Genomic DNA, 18680 nt, shown 5'->3' with positions numbered 1-18680 from the left:
ACCGCCGGATATAACGCATAGGGATAATAAAAGCATAAGCCAAAATACAAACTTACCCCTTCTTACCTAAATAATCAGCGCACATGGGGAATAAACCAACACCATCCGAGCCCTTGATCAAAAGAAATCAACGACCAGGGAGTGTGCTCACGTGCTCGGCTGATTGGGGGGTGTGCACTGGATTCAAAATCTATATATATATATTATATATATATATATATATATATATATATATATATATATATATATATATATATATATATATATATATATAATTGCACTCTGGTGCGAATGGAGCGCCCAGGTGCGAATATGCGAATGCATGATATTCGTCCACGTGTCCAGATCTAGTGGATGAGAAATACTGATTTTTTTTTTTAAAAACGCGGTGACATTTTCGTAAATAATTGAACATCGAAGTGCAAGTAAAATGTGTTATAGGTGCAAGTAAAAATTTACACTGAGCATCAATACTAAGTGCACCTATAGTTATAAGTAGTTGCACCTAGGTTCATGAATGTTTGCGGGTGGTTTTCAGGGGTATTACTACTTGCTGAACTCAGATCAATGAATCTTAACAAGGCAAAATTACGTGCACTTGCAGGCGAAAGTAGGTACACTTGTAGGTGAAAGTAGGTGCATCTGATCAATGAATGCAGGCAAAAACTACATGCACTTGCAGGCGAAAGTAGGTGCACTTGTAGGTGAAAGTATGTGCACCCGATCAATGAATGTTGACACGTGGCGCGCGCTGATTGGTTCACATTTCTCTCCTGGGCACAATATATGTTAAATTTCAATATCTAGCATCGGGATCAAACATGTATTACAATATAACATAACTAAAAATATCCGAACCAATAATCATCTATTGAGTTCAATCAAAATCTAAAACTTGGTGCAGAATTTAAGTTTTAATTTTGATAATGTGAATAATGTCTAATTTTAAGCGTAAGAAAATAAGTTATGTTTATATAAATAATGCAAGTAAAAAAGATAGAAAATGGTGATAAATAAAATAAGATTATAATGAATGTAGTCATATAGTAATTGATAAATATGTAAGTAGATAATTGTGCTTTATTAGGTTGAGAAAATATGTTTGAACAGATACTACAATGTAATAGAGTCAGAAACATTCAAAGTTTTTTTTTTTTTCTTTTTTACAGATGATTACGTTTTTCATTTAGAAAACTGGAAAAATTATTTCAGGTTTTCAAAATGAAAAACTATGATAATAAACATGTTTTCTCTTTTCTATTATCTAATCCTCAAAAATTTGGAGAAATTTGTCCGTTAGTAAACGGAACCTAGTACTTTTGATAAAAAATATAATACTTTTACATCAAAATGTAAAAGTAGCACATTTTTCTTCAAAAATATTACATTTTTGTTATATAAGTAATACATATTTTATTCATGATTTAGTATTATATTTGCTAATATAAATATTACATTTATCTTACTTGACCGTCTCATGAATAAGATTGATTCATGAGACAATTTCATTGACAAAAATTCATGAAATGGTTCCACAGGAATATTTGCAAAGTTTAAGGGGGCGTTTGGTTCAGGTTATATAACATAACCAAGGGAATGTGACATTCCAAAGCTCACATTCCTATGTTTGGTTCATATTATCTTAGGGAATATAACAATCCCAAAGAATGTCACACTCCTTCCACATAAGATTTTGAAGGGAATGTAATTCCCTTCAATTTTTTAGGTTATGTTAGTTATATATATATATATATATATATATATATATATATATATATATATATATATATATAATTATATGTGTAATTATATATTTTTTATTTTTATTATGTTATGTTAGCATATAACTAATTTTGTTTCTCAAGTTCAAGATTTTAGTTAATATTCTAAAATCATGTAATTATATATGATACTGTTATCTTATTTATTTATTTTAATTTTTAAATTTATTAAAATATATAAAAATATGTTAAAGATATTATAGTGTGGTATAAAAGATAATCTAAACCAAACATAATTACATTACATACCCCAATTTTAACCAAACACAGAAATCTAATATTCTCACTTTTTCAGCAATTTAACATTTCTAAAGTAATCTAACATTTCTAAGATAATCTAACATTCCGTGACCAAACGACCCCTAAAAGGTTTGCTCCGAGAGTAACCAAACAATTTAATTTAAAATTATTTTGCATAAAAATATGCCGCGTCGACCACTCCATCTAGCGCGCCTGGGCGATTGAAAAACACTCAAAAAGCTTCCCAGACACTCTTCGCATTCGATCCCCAAGACCCACACTCGTCGCTCCTACTGCATTCTTTTCTCTCGTCTACATCGATTTCAGCGGTAAATTAATCTTGTTACATTCATTACGCTGCGTTGCTTGTTAAATTCTGCATCTGAGGTTTCAATTTCTATCGATTTTCTGAAAGTTTTTAAAAATTGTAGAGGTTTCAGGTTACATTTGGTGTTTTTGGATTGGTATTATATTTATTTGTCGTGTTTGTCTGCTGCGCTCTAACTGTTTCAGAGTTAATGCAGTTTTTCTTTTCCCAATCCAAAAATTTTTGCTAATTGTTTCTAGGGATTGCATTACTAGGGGAACGTAGTGAAAGTATCATATTTTTCATGATAAGAACTGAATAATTAGAGCGAGAACTACTTGAATTGTTGAAAATTAAAAATTTCAGCATCCCTTGCAGGATGTAAAAGCTCCATTTTTAACAATGTTATTCAGGTGAGATTTGAGAAGCATCAAACACCAATGTATGTGTTGACCTGATTAATGGTTGGGAGTCAACGTCATTTTTTTCTTGTGTACTGAGAAGGAAATTTCCTGTGCAGATACACTAGATAGAATTAAAGCAGTAGAAACCAATTCTTACAAGAGTAGGGTTTTTTTTAATCACATGATATTCCACAAATGGATATTCATATTTCAGTGGGCTGAGTTGATATGAGTTGGAAAATGTATAGTTCTTTTTTTCTTTTCTTGAATTTGTACCTGTCATCTTTAATTGGGAGAGCTTAAATGAGCAACAGGAATTATTTTGATGGATCTGTTTTTGGATCTATAGAGGTTGTGGGATAGAATGTATTGGTTTATTTCAAGAGAAATTCCTTTCGAAAATGTTTTCTGAGAGGGTAGTAGGAATTTGGTATACAATACCTCATGTTATTTAGGAGGTCTCATTCAGTTTTATCATTTGTTCCAGATATGGAAGAAAATGCACAAAAGTCTCCACAGATAGCTTATCCTGCAGAAATTGCTGATGCAAAGTACATTGCAAGACTTAGTACTATTCTTGTTGCCACAATCGAGGAAGCAAAAGACAGGATTTCTCAGATAGAGTATATATTCTGCAGTCAACTCTTCCCAAATTTCCAGTCAAACTCTAAATGCTTGCAGCAAATTTTTATGGAAGCAAAGAATGCTGCTGAAGCTGCATGGAAAGAAAAGGAAAATGACCTTTTGCTACAAATGGAAAAGATCCAGGTTGCAAAGCAGCAGATTCTTGAAGAAAATCTGTCTCTGAAGTTGGAGAATGCAAAACTCTTGGATGGTGAATTTTTGTGGAAAAAACAAATCAAAGAGCTTCAAGAAGATATAGAGCACAGAACTTGTGAACTAAATGAGTTAAGGGAAGTGCATGAACAGTTAAGTAAGCTTCTTGAATCAAAAGCTTCACTGATCCGGAAATATGAGGACACACAGAAAGAACTTGAACATAAAAATGTTCTCCTTTCGAAGACTCAACAAAATCTGGAGTTTGAAGTTCAGAGATTACAGATGGAAGTCAATAACAAATCTAGAGAAATTGATGGAGATTTGGAATTGCAACGTAAGCTAGTCCAGATGGCTCAAGAGAAAACTTCTTCAGTAGCATACAAAGAAAGACAACTGAAGAAATATGAAGAGAAGACAGAAAAGCTTCTTTCTGAACTTCAAGAAGCACAGAGAAACGTTGAGAAGCTTCAAGAGGAACTGAGGGAAAAGAGCACTGCAATAGAAAAAGCAATGGAGGTACAAGAAAATTTATTAAATAAAGTTCAATCCAAGGACCTGGAGCTAATGAATAATGAACAATTGTTGAGTAAATTTCAGAGTGAGAAAGAACTACTTATGGCAAAAATGAAGAATTTGGAAGTTCATGTTGATGAGCTTCAGATAGAACTAAGGAAGAAAAATGTTGATGTGGAGGAGGGAAGGAAATTACATGAAGGGTTGCTCCAACAGATTGATTTGTACTGTCTAGAAAGATCAAAGACAGGGCAGGAGTTAGAAGAGCTTGAGAAGGAGAAGAAACAACTGCTAGCGAAACTCCAAGTGAATCTGCAAGCGAGAAGCACTGAATCTTCTCAGGCATTGGCGTTTGATGGAAAGTTACTTGAGCAAATTGAAGCAAAAGACTCAGAGCTGTTGTCCGCAAAGAAGAAAATAAAGGATATCAGTAATGCTTATAAGAGTTTGAAATCTCAGTACAATTTTCTACGTGCAAGAGCAGGTCTTACTTCAGATAATGTGAAAACCAAAATCAAACTGGAAGATGAAAGTAAATTGAGGCATAACCAAAGTCCGCTAACTAAAGACGGTAAATCTCCTAGTCCTCATTCTTTATTGCAGTTCTGAGATTCAGTTAGCATGCTTAGAGCATCTCCCATGTCATCCAATTGAACTAAATATTTGTTCATTATGGTCAATACAAATAGGAATGAACTTTTGATTGCCCTCATTATAATCTTATTCTTGACTAATGACTATAGCAATTGCATGTGATCTAATAGGTGTTGAGACTGATGTTCCAAGAGCTACTATTATTTCCTGTGAAGAGCCAAAGCAGGACAATGTCCTTGAAGAAACAGGAAATAATGAAGTTGTCAAATTGGCTCAAAGATCAAATTCTGTCTCACCTCTTATTGCAAACACTTCTATTGCCCTTAAAGATCCCCAGTATGTGAAATCTTGCCTACCAGCTGGCAGAAAGCGCAGTGGATCTTATTGGAGGGATACCAGGTCCCATCAGAGCCGAGTTGGACCAGATCCTCATGACGATTTTCTAGATACTCCCTTGGAGAATGTTAGAAGAAATACAGGAAATGTCATAAAGGAAGATATTTCAAATCTTCCAAAGGCAGTTCCAAAAGACATGGATTCTGAAAACTCAGATGATGAAACACAGGACATGAATATTGATCGGGACCCTCAAAAACAGCAAATTCCATCTTCAAGGCCCAGTACATCAGGGTTTAAATACATTGAACCTGTCAGAAAGAAATCTGAAAGGGAAAATTTAAAAGGGATTGAATGCAAGCAGTGCAAAAAGTTCTATGACGCCGTGCTTCCTAGTGAAGGTAATGACTTTGGTGCTAATGCACAGAACTTGCGCTGTGAGCATCATGATGGAGTATCTAGGCATCGATATAGGTATGCACCTCCTTCAACTCCAGAAGGGTTTTGGAACCTAGGATTTGAATCAGAAATGTAACTTCTTTTAGTTTGGAGATTCATTTTAATTACTCACTGTTGAATAGTGTACAATTAAAAAAATGAAAAAAAATGTAGAAGATATAGCATAGTTCCTGACTCCTGAGTTTTGCATTTCAAAGTTTCTGTATACTTCTTTGGCTGAATATTGATCAACAATTTTATAAAAGAGGATATGGCACAGGTTCAACTTTTATCTCATCTTTAGTAAGTCAGGTTTTGGCATTACGTATCCCTCCTAGCTGGACTCCAGGTAAGATTACTCAAGCTTATTTCTTTTAGTAATTATGTGGGGATTAAGCTGCACATTGCTGGTGAAACATTATAAAGCAGAGAAAGCTTGACTTTTAACTGGGATAATTTCAGCTGCTTGTTGAGTGCAGAAAAAATAAAAATTTCTTTGATGTGGTGGTATGACTAGATGCTCCATGTGTTATGTTTATGGACAGAGCCTGTTAGGGTTTTGTATTTATGGAGCATTATTGTGGAAACAAATGAGTAGGTGGCCAGACTGTTCCACAAGCTCAATTTGGTATTCTACTTCTAGAATAATGTCTTTGAGGGCCAAACTTGATCCTCATCTCTTCAAACTCATTCAAGCTAGCTAGGGTAGTATCAACTATCAATTGAGTTATTATATTTTAGGATTGATTTACAAGTTTTGGATAGAACTAATGCAGTCTGCAACCCTTAGAGAAAGAGATTGAATTGTAAGTGTGATATTATTGATGGGGAATATGCTCACTTTTTATTGGCTCCACCCTTGGCTTGTATGTGGGAATTTAGTGAAGTGGGGTCCATGAACCATGTTAGTATCTAGGGAAGTCACATGGCTTGTTGACATGCATTTGCTCAGCCACTCAGACTGGCCACTGACCTGTGTTTTCTGCTTCTTTGCCCAATTTGTTGTACCTGATTCCATTGTTTAATGCAGCATGCTTGGTAGTTGGCACATTGGTCCTATCTTGCATTTAGTTAATAATTCTTCCCCTTCTCCCAATCTTATCTCATTGCATTTTGCTAAGCAATAAACTGGCATACCCATGTGTTCAATTTCATCTTCCTCTTCCTGTTCATTGCATTATCCCAAGCTGAAATTATTGTTTTGTGCTTTCCCATACATATGCAATTGGTTAATTAATTATGAAATTTCTACTTTGATTTTCTTTAATTCATTAATATTATTCAGTGAATTACAATGTTGCAAAAAACGTTTGGTGCCCCCTAGGCGCCGATTTTTTTTTTTTTTAATTAAAAAAAAAATAAAAATTAAAAATTTTCAAAATTTAGTACTAAACATAAGGTATTTCTTAGAAACTATTTGCAAAAGTGGTTGTAAAATTGTTCAAAAGATTGTTTAAACCATCTAAATACATATAAAATTAAAATTAAGAGCTAAAGAAGCATTTTTTTGAGAAATTAGTGGATCAAACCGCCTTCGGCTGTTTGCGGTGTATAGATCTCGAAAAAATACGCGAGCTGAAAAAAAAATTGACCAAATCGGACAACCGAGTCAAAAGTTATGCCTTCCGAAAATTTTCCGACATTTAAAAAAAAAAAAAAAATCGCCGAACCGGCCGGTTAGGCGGTCTAGGCGGCCGGCCGCGGAGAAGGCCGCCGAGGCCATTCCTCGCGGCGGCCTCCTAGCGCCTAGGCACCGATTAATCGGCGCCTAGGCGTGATTTTTGCAACCTTGGTGAATTGTAATTCCATTCCTACCAAACTCCATGGAATTTATATTCCATGATTTGGTTGGAAAAAATTGCAGAATTGCAATTCCCTCCAACTATGGAATTATAAATTTGTAATTTAACCCTGGATTATTATTATTATTATTATTATTATAAAATAAAATTTTAGTCTTTATTCAATTCTTTTCTTTCAATTTCTAACTATTCTACTCATGCTTACCAAATAATGTAATTTGAATTTTCACATAATTACAATTTCTTTCCCGCTTTAAGAGCATCTACATTAGGGTTTAATATGGGGTTCATGTCAGTGGAAATAACTCAGATGGAGATCATGCATTAATGTGGGGATTAATTGTGTAGAAATAATTCTCCTGCAAGAGACAAGATATTGCAGAAATTGAATTTAAAAAAAAAAAATGCTGAAGAAGCGTGTTAGGCGCAATTTGTACCCATAGTGGGCGTCATAGCGGCCATTCTGACCTTTTCAGTTTTTTATTTTTTAAATGTTAAATTTTTTTTTTTCTATTTCATAATCATACTTACAAAAACTCCTAAAAAAAAACTGTAAAGGGGTTAAAATATTATGGATGCTCTAATCAAATGCCCGTAAGATCTCTGTTCATCAAAAGTGCATCAAGTAACACTGTAAAAGTGTAAAACCACTTTTTGCTCCAATTCTTGCACGCCATTATTTTACTCCACTTTTCCCTTCTGTCATCGATAGTCCCTTTTTCTTTACTGATGCAAAAATAAATGCCGACATAATGAATCCATAAAATTTGAAAGCATACAAAAAATTTTAGGCTTAGTGCCGGAAAAAAATCCAAACATTTGTACTTTGTGATCATTTTAGCTAAACCTTTAAAAATTGATAAAAAACTTTAAAATTTTAAAATGTTTAGATTTTTTTTTTCTACCAATAAGCCAAAATTTTATAATATCTTATAACAGTATTTTATTGTTTTATAAAGTTGTATCTCTCACTTTGACAAAAAGATTAAATGAGTAAATAATATTATAGAAAATATATTTTTTATAACTAAAAGTTCAAATAAAATTATCCAAAAAAGATTTTACATTTATAAAAGCATGTTCAAATCTTATACCTACTAATAAATACTTAAACCAAGTAAATTGGATTATTTTTAGGATTAGATTCTATAATTGGGTGTAATTGTCATAAAACACAAAAGTTTACAAATTTAGATATAATTGTCACAAAGCACAAGTGTTTGAGCTTTTTTGGTCAATAATTCAAAATTTTACAATAGGTAAAATAGTTAGCTTATCAGCCAATTTTAGGTTGTTTGATCACTATTAGTTATTTGACTTGGTTAAACAACCAATATCAGACTATCAGCATTTGATTAATTAGCTTTTTGTAACAACATATTGCTCCAAGACATTAAAATTCAAAAAGTTGGTCAAAACAATTTTTTCAATTAGCTTTTTGAGAAAGTCATTTTATATGTAATCGCTAATTTACCAAATTTCTTTTTACAATCAGTTAATGCTATCAATTAGTCAAACCCACTAACCCAATCAACTAACAACTATGTACCAAACACCCCCAATATCTTACAACATTAATTAGTGCTATAAAGTTGTATCTCTAATTTTGACAAAAAAAAATAAAAATACGGAGTATTATATAAAATCTCATGCTATATAGGCGGAGAGATATTACATGTTTTTTGCCCTTCAAATTTCAACTACATTTTGCTTCTTTCATAAAAGTATACAAATATTTCACGTGCATGCATGACGCAACAAAGTCATCCACATCCCACCCAGAAAATATATCACTATAACAACATTAACAAGACGAAAAAACTTACCGCTAATAAATAATAATAGTATATAATAGTACACAAATTATAATTTATAGCAACCGAGTGAATTATTGTCGGTTAATTAAAACCATAAAAATAAAATAAAATAAAATAAAATGACTCGAAAAATAATTAACAAGTACGTAACGGCGATCCGCACAAGCAATCGTTGTTGGCGAACGAGGAGGCCTCCAGGTGGTCGAACGGCGAACCGGTCGGAATAGTGCCGCAGAGGTGGTTGTTGCTCAGATCCAAGTGGCCGATGTACTTAGCCGACGATAAGGATTTCGGAACCCTGCCTCGGAGGTTGTTGTGGGACAGGTCGAGAGCGGTGAAATATGTGCTTGGGCCGAAAACGTCGGGAAGTTCGCCTTCAATGGAGTTCCGGCTGAGGTTCAAGATGTTTAAACCGGAGTTGCTTAGCAGGCCGGCGGGTATTGCGCCGGAAAGCTGGTTGCTGTCGAGGTTTAGCGTGGAGAGAACCGGCATGGAGCCGAGAAAACCCGGGATTGAACCGGAGAGCTGGTTCGTTGATAAATCGAGATCTGCGAGGCGGCGGAGGTTGGCGGTTGAGGTTGGGATTGGACCGGTGAGTTGGTTTTTCTGAAGAAGTGCCCGGCTCATCATGGTGAGTTTTCCGAGATCTAATGGGAGTTCTCCGGTGAGCTTGTTGGCGCTGAGATCCAGGTGTTTTAAGCTTCCCAGGTTAACAATGGAGTTGGGAATAAAACCGGAGAATTGATTGTCGGCGAGATTGAGAACAGTAAGTTTACTGAACTCCCCAATGTCGGCCGGAATTTGGCCGGTGATTTGGTTCCCGGTGAGGTCGAGAATCCGGAGGTTAGAAAGAGCGGTGATACACGGCGGAATCTCGCCGGAAACCGCCTTCCAGTCGGCCAAAATGAGTGTACTGAGACGGTCGAGCTTACAAACGGAGGGAGAAATCCAGCCCTTCATGTACCCAGACCGGCCGGCTTTGACTAAGATCTTATCCTCGGACTCTCCTCGGAGACTAATGTCGGCCACCCGGTTGTTTGTGGGGTCGCAGGTGACGCCGTACCAGCCGGAGCAGCATTTGGTGCCGCTCCAAGTATCCAAGATGCCCAAGTAAGGCTCGTCCAGAGCCGCCTTGATGTCTAGCAGCGCCGCCAGGTCCGCCGGCGAGCAAGCGTTAACGGAAAAAGTAACGGCGGCTAACACAATCGTCAACAAAACCACTCTCACCTCCATCTCGATCTCCTCTCCGTATCCGTTAAATTGAATCACTCTCTTCTTCTCTTAGTGGAGTAATGATAAGTGGAGAGTGGAGAAGCTTTATTTATATATATACACAATAAGCATAAATGTATCATTGATGAAGAAGAGAGGAGGAACAGCGGCTCTTTGGTGGGGTCCATCCATAAGGCAAAGCTTTTCTTTTTCGTATAGTAGAAAGTGGGAACGACAGTGGTCCAACTATATATTATTATTGAGTTAATAACTAAAAACGTTTCTAAACGACTTTACTGATCTAATGTAATTCAGAATTTTGTATTTTTGTTCAATTTAGTCTTAGATTTTGGTGTTTTTACTTAATTTAGTCCGTCTTTTGTTATTCCGTTCATTTAGTGTTAAATAAATAGACAATTCAGTAATTTCAATAATGACATCTCTTTATTCCTATACCTGCGAATGCTAAATCCCTCTTTTTGTTATGAATTACTCCTAAATCTGTGAATATAAAATTTGATTCGCATGTCTGGGAATAATTCATACAAGAAAGAGGAATTTCGTACTTTGCAGGTTGAAAGTAAAGAGATATCAATATTGAGATTACTGAATTGTCCCTTTATTTAACACCAATTTGACGGAATAACAAACGTATGACTAAATTGAACGAAACACAAAAGTCTAGGACTACATTATGTCACCAAAGTCGTTTAGGACGAAATTGTGAAAAATCACTATAGTCGAGGACCATTTTGAGTATTAACTCTATTATTATTATTTGAAAAATTTTATTAAAAAAAAATGCTCGCTGTTATAAATAAAAATAGAGTTAATACCATTTTTAGTCGTAAATTTATAACTGACAGCCCACTTTTAATCCTTTTTTTATTATAACATCTTTATTTAGTCCTAGTATTATTGCAGAATGATCATTTTTAGTCATCTTTCAACAAAATCGTTGAAATGTCGTTAAATACAAAGACATTTCAATCTTTTTTTTTTAAATTTTTATTTTAAATACAAAGTAGGTTGAATCGCAATATTTTTATATTTATTTTTTTGAAAAAATTCATAATTGAAGACAAAATTGCCCTTGTATTTAGCGATATGTAAACTGTTTTGTTGATAAAGGACTAAAAATGGTCATGTCACAATAATACTAGGACCAAAAATGAATTTTCTAATAAAAAAATGACTTAAAGTGGATTGCCACTTATAAATCTAGGACAATAAATGAAATTAACTCAATAAAAATAAATTTAATATTATATAAATAAAATGTTAATTATTTTGAAATATTATTACACATTTTTTTTTTTTTGTTGAGAACATTATTACACATTTCTATTTATAATGAGTAGGGTGATTTTAAGTATTGTAGAATTTGCCGAGCGCTACTAACAAAAAGTATTGAAGAATTCCACATTATTATTAGGAATAAGGGTCAAATAAGCCATCGAACTGCACACGATAAAACAATTAGGCCACCGAACTTAAAAAACTAACAATTAGGTCCCTAAACTAATCAATTTCAAACAATTCTTCTAATTTGAAGGTTTCCAACAGGTCAACAGGTCATACTTCCAAATTAATTATTTTTTAAAATTTAAATTTTAAAAATTAATTATTAAAAAAAAAACTGGTTCCACCGTCTCCGACTGGATTCCAGTTTTTTATTTTATTTTTTTTTTAATTTAAAAATAATTAATTTTTAAAATTTATTTTTCAAAAAAATAATTAATTTGGGAGATGACCTGTTGGAAACCTTCAAATTGAAATAATTGTTTGAAATTGATTAGTTTAGGGACCTAATTGTTGGTTTTTTAAGTTCAGTGGCCTAATTGTTGTATCGTGTGCAGTTCGATGGCCTATTTGACCCTTATTCCTTATTATTATTATCATTTGAAAAAAGTTCACTTTTGATCCATTGACTATTGTATATATATCAAATTTAATCTTTGATTATTAATATTTTCAAATTAAGTGTATGATTATGTAATTTGTATCAAATTGGTCCTTGACTATTAATATGTAATTTATTAAAACCAAAAACTCAGTCATAAACTCTAAAATCAAAACATTGTGCAATGCATTTTCGCATATGAAAATGTCACCGCGTTTTTTTTTTTTTTTTTTTTTTTTTTAAATTGATCTGATCCGTCTGAATTTTCCAAATGTAAAACTGAGATTGGTTCTTATTTCTCTCCTTGTTCTCATTTGATCCAATACCTATATATATAGGGAGTGGATCGAATGAAAATATATCTTCCCGTGCGGTTAACACAAAAAGACGCACCATAAGCATTCAAATGGCGGACCTTAAGTACACAAATCACGCACCTAAAACACACAAACAAAGCACCTTAAGAACACAAATCACGCACCTAAAGTTTTAAAATGGCGCACCTTAAGTTTCAACAATTGACGCACCTTAAACATACAAATCATGCACTTTAAGAAGGAAAACAACGCACCTTAAGAAGGAAAATCACGCACCAAAACCTTTAGCCCAACGCACCTTAAGTTTCAACAATTGACGCACCTTAAGCACAAAAATCACGCACCTTAAGAAGGAAAACCACGCACCTAAAGCTTTAGATCGACACACTTAAGTTTTCAACACCTGACGCACCTTAAGCCACACAGTACAAAAACTACTCACCTTAAGCACAAAACCCACGCATCTTAAGAAGGAAAACCATGCACCTTAAGAAGGAAAATCACGCATCTTAAATTTGACCTAGATGCAAAAAGACCAAATTGCCACCGCACATTTTTTTAATCACTGTTAATCCTGGATGTTGATTTAGGCAAGAGAGAGAGAGAGAGAGAGAGAGAGGAAAAAGTTCAAATGCGGCGATGTCCTTAGGTGCGGTGGAATTTCAGAATACACCAACAGTACAAACAATATGCACCAACAGTGTAAGAGAAACACACCACAATGAAATGCAAAAAAACACAAACAAATACACAACATACCCAAAAGAAATACACCATATAACTCACCACACCTCAATAATGTATTTCCGAACACCATATGGTGCTTTTACTCACACCTAATGGTGTATTTTTGGTGATGCGTACTTAATTTGTATGTGTTTTTGTTGTGCATTTTCCTAACGTTGATGGTGTATATTTGTTGAACTATTGGTGACGCCGCACCGTTGCACCTAAGAACATTGCCTATATATATATATATATATATATATATATATATATATATATATATATATATATATATAAAAGGTTGTTTAAACTATTTTAAAATCTAAACATGACATCCTATTATCTTTTGCATTGATTATATATTTATATAAGATTGGTTAATTCCATCAAAGGTCCATTGTCTCCAGGCAATTTCAAATTTAATCTTAGACTATCGTTTTTTTTCATTTAACATCCCAACCTATTACTTTTTGGACACTTTTAGTCATTCTCATGATTTTTTTCTATTTTTAGTAAGGGCATTTTAGTCTCTTCATATTTTTATTTTTTTTATTTTTTCGGTTTCAGCCGGTTTAATTGGTTTATAACTTTAGGTATTCTCTGATTTTTAGTAACCCTATTTTTAAACCGGTTTTTAATAAAGTCCTAAACCAATTAAATCGGTTGAAATCGAATAAACAACAAAAGAAAAATATAAATAGACTAAAATGCCCTTACTAAAAATAGAAAAAATCATAAGAAGGACTAAAAATGTCCAAAAAGTAATAATCTGAAATGTTAAATGACAAAAACAATAGTCTGAGACTAAATTTGGAATTACTACTAAAGACAATGGACCTCTAGTGGAATTAACTCTATAAGATATTATGAAAGAGCAAATTCTATTTTAGTCTTTCACTATTGTGGCATTGCCACATTTAGTCCTAGTTTTTTAATTTTGCCATATTACATCCCTGACTTTAATTTGATTGTCACTAGTGATCCTCCGTTAAAATCTCCGTTAATCTACTGTTAACTATAAGATCAATAATGTAATTTAATAACTTGTCTCAAATATATCTTCACCAACAAAAAAAAAAAAAAATTGTCTCAAAATTCAAATTAAATCCATCTTTTTTTTATGGAGTATAAAACTATTAAAATTTATACACAACAAAATTCAAGGGATTAACTTGAATTTGAGACAACAAAGTTATACTACGTAAGAAAGATGGATTCAATTTGAATTTGAGACTTTTTTTTTTTTTTTTTTTTTTGTGAAGTATATTTGAGACAAGTTATTAAATTACATTATTGACCTTATAGTTAACGGTAGATTAACGAAAATTTTAACGGAAGATCACTAGTGACAATCAAATTAAAATCAAGGATGTAATATGACAACATTAAAAGAGTAGAACTAAATGTGACAATGCCACAATAGTCGATGACTAAAAATGGAATTTACTCTATTATGAAATATAAAATGTTATCACTCTTTGAACTAAAAGATGCATGATAGATACGGAGAACAGGAGGAAAAGGGTCTTTTCAATCAAAGCGAATTAGTTTCACGTACGATATTAAATAATTGTTGTCATCTTTTACGCTTTAGTTGATAAAAAGGCACTTGTAAATAAAATAAAAGTTTTTTTTTCTTTTTCTAATTTTATTCCTCAAATGAAAAAGAGTTTAAAAAAATATGAAATATTATTATTGTATTAAAATTGAAGTGTGTTCTTACACTTCTCTCTATTTTTTTCTAATTTTTTTTTTTCCATTTTATTTTGTCATTACGAGTGCTTTACGGCGTTGATGATAGAAGAGATGTGATGGCAGGAGTGGATGTCATAATGGATTAGTTTAATTAATTAATATTATATGCTTGAATTGATGCTTAATATTTACGCCTTACAAATTACAATAATATTAATTTCATCAAGAACAAACAATAGTACGGCGTATATTATAAGCGAAATATCGTACTAAACAGTAACAATTCCGGTATATATGAAGTTACCATGATTTCAATATCTAATCATGTTGATTTCTTAGGAATTCTTCATTATATTTCATCTTCTTTATTTTTCCGATAATACTATCACAGAATAAGAATGAATTGATTTAGTCCTAATCTTTTATCTAAAAATATATACCCTTGATTTATGTCTATTTTTCTGTTAAACAATTATATACATTATGCTATAAGAGTTGTATTATATAATCTTGTGGACAAAAATATCTCTAGTAATGTACTTTTTTGAGTACTACTGACTGAAGTTACAATGTAATCTGTTACCGTCACACTGAAGATCAAACTCATGACCTCCCCATTTGGGAGAGTTACTTAATGCCATTAGACCACAAAGTCATTGACAAATAGTAATGTATGTATAAATGCTATTATAACAAATAAGTTTTATTTCATTAAATTTATCATAATTATATTTAGTAATATATCATATCAAAAATTCTTATTTTAATATATTAATCATACCATAACTATTACTCAAATTATCAATTATATTTTTATTTAATGTAATATGAATTCTACAACTATAAATTTTAAATAAATAAATAAATAAATAAATAAATAAATATATATATATATATATATATATATATATATATATATATATATATTATTTTAAAAAAATATTTTAACATTGTAGTAATAATATTAGGCATATATTTTTGGACATCGCGATATATAGATGTGAATAGATCATACTTTTTTGATACCACGTTGCAATATTCGGTATGTAACTTTAGCATTCATACTATTAACGTGAATCTTTAATATTATAACATTTAATACTATAATAATGTAATGTAATCTAATACTATATATGATACTATATAAACTGAAATTAAACAACAATATAATAGTACGCTAGTACCTCTGTTAATTTTTATATAGTACTAAATGTAAAAGTATGTGATATAAAGAAAATATATGCGTGGCTCACACTTCACACATCGTACCATCAAAATTGCCTAAAGTTTTATCACTTCACTTTTGCATCTCTACGGCTGTGGATGACACATCTTATTACCTAATTAGAAAGCTAACGATCAACCTCCAGTCAAATTGATGGTACAGTTGATTTGATAATCACAAAGTTTTAAATTGATTTGATAATTACAAAGTTTTAAATATAACTTTCTATGAGAATTGTCTATTAACTTTCTTGATTTGAAATGGTCAGCTATAAACAATGTTTATCTCCTAGTGATCTTAAAACATACTTTGGATAGTGGTTACGAGTTTTTTTTTAATTTTTTTAATTTTTTTTTTTTTTTTTTGTAAATAAAGCCAGAGATTACAAGTTGAAAATTATGAATATAACTTATTAAGATAAGAAGTATTTGGTACTTATTTTCTTTTTTGAATGCTACTGACTCTATTACAATGTAGTATCTGTTTATAACTACTTTCTCAATCTACTAAAACACAAAGAGTCAATGCCGCCTCCATTGATGCTCGAACCCACAACCTTCCATATGGGAGTACAACCTTGGGATTACAAGTTAAAAATTATGAATTTAACTTATTAAGATAAGAAGTATTTGGTAGCTAATATATTTAAAAAGATTTTTTTTTATTGAAAAAGTCACAAATTAAATAGCATGAGTAAAAGTAAAAAAGAAAAAAGAAAGAAAGAAAAGAAAAGTCACTAAATTATATTGATATGCTATAGGAAGTAACATTTGAAATTTAAAACTTTTTTCTTTCCAACTCTTGTTTATATATTAAACACAACTAAAACCTTAATTGTACTTTAAAATATAAGATATGAACTCTTTAAAATAGTTTTGCAAAACAAAACTCATTTAAACTTATTATTAGGATTTGTTAATTTGGTGAAAGATATAGTCTAGTAAAATATCAGTTTGTAACCTTTGTAAAAAGGAAGTTATAGATTTAGTCCCCAACTCTTTTAAATATTAAAAAGAAAGGGTGAATTGGTTCAAAATTCAATATAGGACATATATGTTTCGCTACCCGATAGCTAGTCTACTCTAGGCAAAGCTTGCCTTGTAACTTTAAAGGTAAACCAACTTAGGTTATCCATAGCTGGTTAGCTCCAATCGGAAAGGGGATTTAGAAGGCTAATAGACCACTCTGAAAGGAAAATGAGACTTGAAACCTTGTAGTTATCAAGTCAACTGTTCAACCAACTCTGGATTGTCTGACTTGATTAATTAATCTTGAATTGAATATTCATGGGTACAGTAATTACTAGTTTTGCATAAAAAATGTGAAGCTGCAGGGTTTCAAAGTAGACCAACTACCATATGGGCATCAACTGTTTCTATAATTGCTCACTGTGCAGCAATAAATTAAAGCATTATATAGTCGTTGTGGAGTTCTGAAAATGTGTCTTCTCTTTTTCTTTGACAGGTTTATTAATATCGGACATCATGACATGTGCCAGCACCTATCAGATGTCTTATTTATGTCTCAAATGTTATTTCATTAAGTGTACATATTACTTACCTTCTATTTTCCCAGTCATATATATGGCTCCCTATAATTAATATTTTCTAAAGTGACATTCTGATTTGATGGAGTTTCATAACTTATGACTTCTTTTCAAGTGCAAAATGAAGTTATGCCGCATAAAAACTCAAAATAATAATAATAATAATAATAATAATAATAATAGTCAACTAATAATAATAATAATAATAATAATAATAATAATAATAATAATAATAATAGTCAACTACCATGTAGTGCGATGACATGTCGGTTATAACAAATAGTCAGATACTACTTTTTGTAAAGAATCATAAGTATTTCAAAAAAAAATAAAAAAATAATAATGCTATTTATATAGGATATATGAGATAAGAAAAAAACATCTTATCTAAGAATGATATTATTGGTCAATTGAGTTTGTCAAGTTAGATTTTGCAAGCTTTAAAAAGAAAAGGGAGAGTAGTTGATAATTGGCAAATTATATCGTACACTGCAGTGCATAATTATGCACCGAACGTCCGAACTTCTAAATGACGTTGTTTTTGTTTAATGAAAAAAAACGGCACCCGTTTCATAAAAAGTAACTTTGTTATTCAGTTTCATTTTGTATACACTGCAGTTTCAGTTCAACACAACTACAGTTTTATTTCGATATAACTACAGTTTCATTCGATTTTTATACACTCAAATATGTGAAAATGTTATTTAATTTTATTTTATATACACTATAGTTTCATTAAAACATAACTACATGATCATTTCGATATAACTACAACTTCATTGCACAATATACACTCAAATATGTGAAATGTTATTCAGTTTCATTTTATATACAGTGCAGTTTCATTTCAACACAACTACAATATCATTTTGATATAACTACAGTTTCACTGGGTAATATACACTCAAATATGTGAAATTTTTATTCAGTTTCATTTTGTATACACTGCAGTTTCATTTCAACACAACTACGTACAGTTTCATTTCATTTTAATTGCAGTTTCACTTGATAATATAAAAATAATACGTGAGACAGTGTCAGTTT

General features: G+C 31.8%; 2 protein-coding genes across 2 annotated transcripts; one reads left to right on the top strand and one right to left on the bottom strand.

The window, feature by feature from the left end:
* Positions 1-2223: 2223 nt before the first annotated feature.
* LOC109151559 (protein gamma response 1) lies at positions 2224-5690 on the top strand. Its single transcript, XM_019299439.1, has 3 exons — positions 2224-2350; positions 3220-4596; positions 4790-5690. Exons 2-3 carry the CDS (start codon positions 3222-3224, stop codon positions 5488-5490), a joined length of 2076 nt encoding a protein of 691 aa, XP_019154984.1. The 5' UTR covers positions 2224-2350; positions 3220-3221; the 3' UTR covers positions 5491-5690.
* Positions 5691-8830: 3140 nt separating this feature from the next.
* Positions 8831-10327, bottom strand: LOC109153837 (DNA-damage-repair/toleration protein DRT100-like). The gene has a single exon (XM_019301713.1). It carries the CDS (start codon positions 10243-10245, stop codon positions 9148-9150), a length of 1098 nt encoding a protein of 365 aa, XP_019157258.1. The 5' UTR covers positions 10246-10327; the 3' UTR covers positions 8831-9147.
* Positions 10328-18680: the final 8353 nt, after the last annotated feature.

The sequence above is a fragment of the Ipomoea nil genome, unplaced genomic scaffold (assembly GCF_001879475.1).
Source record: "Ipomoea nil cultivar Tokyo-kokei standard unplaced genomic scaffold, Asagao_1.1 scaffold0268, whole genome shotgun sequence".
NCBI lineage: Eukaryota > Viridiplantae > Streptophyta > Magnoliopsida > Solanales > Convolvulaceae > Ipomoea > Ipomoea nil.
Note: the sequence above shows the minus strand (reverse complement) of the source record. Positions and strands in the feature narration are given on the sequence as shown.

What these genes read in the sequence shown, in the direction of transcription:
- LOC109151559 (XM_019299439.1), top strand. Translation starts at nt 3,222, where the DNA reads ATGGAAGAAAATGCACAAAAGTCTCCACAGATAGCTTATCCTGCAGAA. An exon ending in AAGTCCGCTAACTAAAGACG is followed by an intron (nt 4,597 to 4,789) that starts GTAAATCTCCTA and finishes GTGATCTAATAG; the next exon opens with GTGTTGAGACTGATGTTCCA.
- LOC109153837 (XM_019301713.1), bottom strand. Translation starts at nt 10,245, where the DNA reads ATGGAGGTGAGAGTGGTTTTGTTGACGATTGTGTTAGCCGCCGTTACT.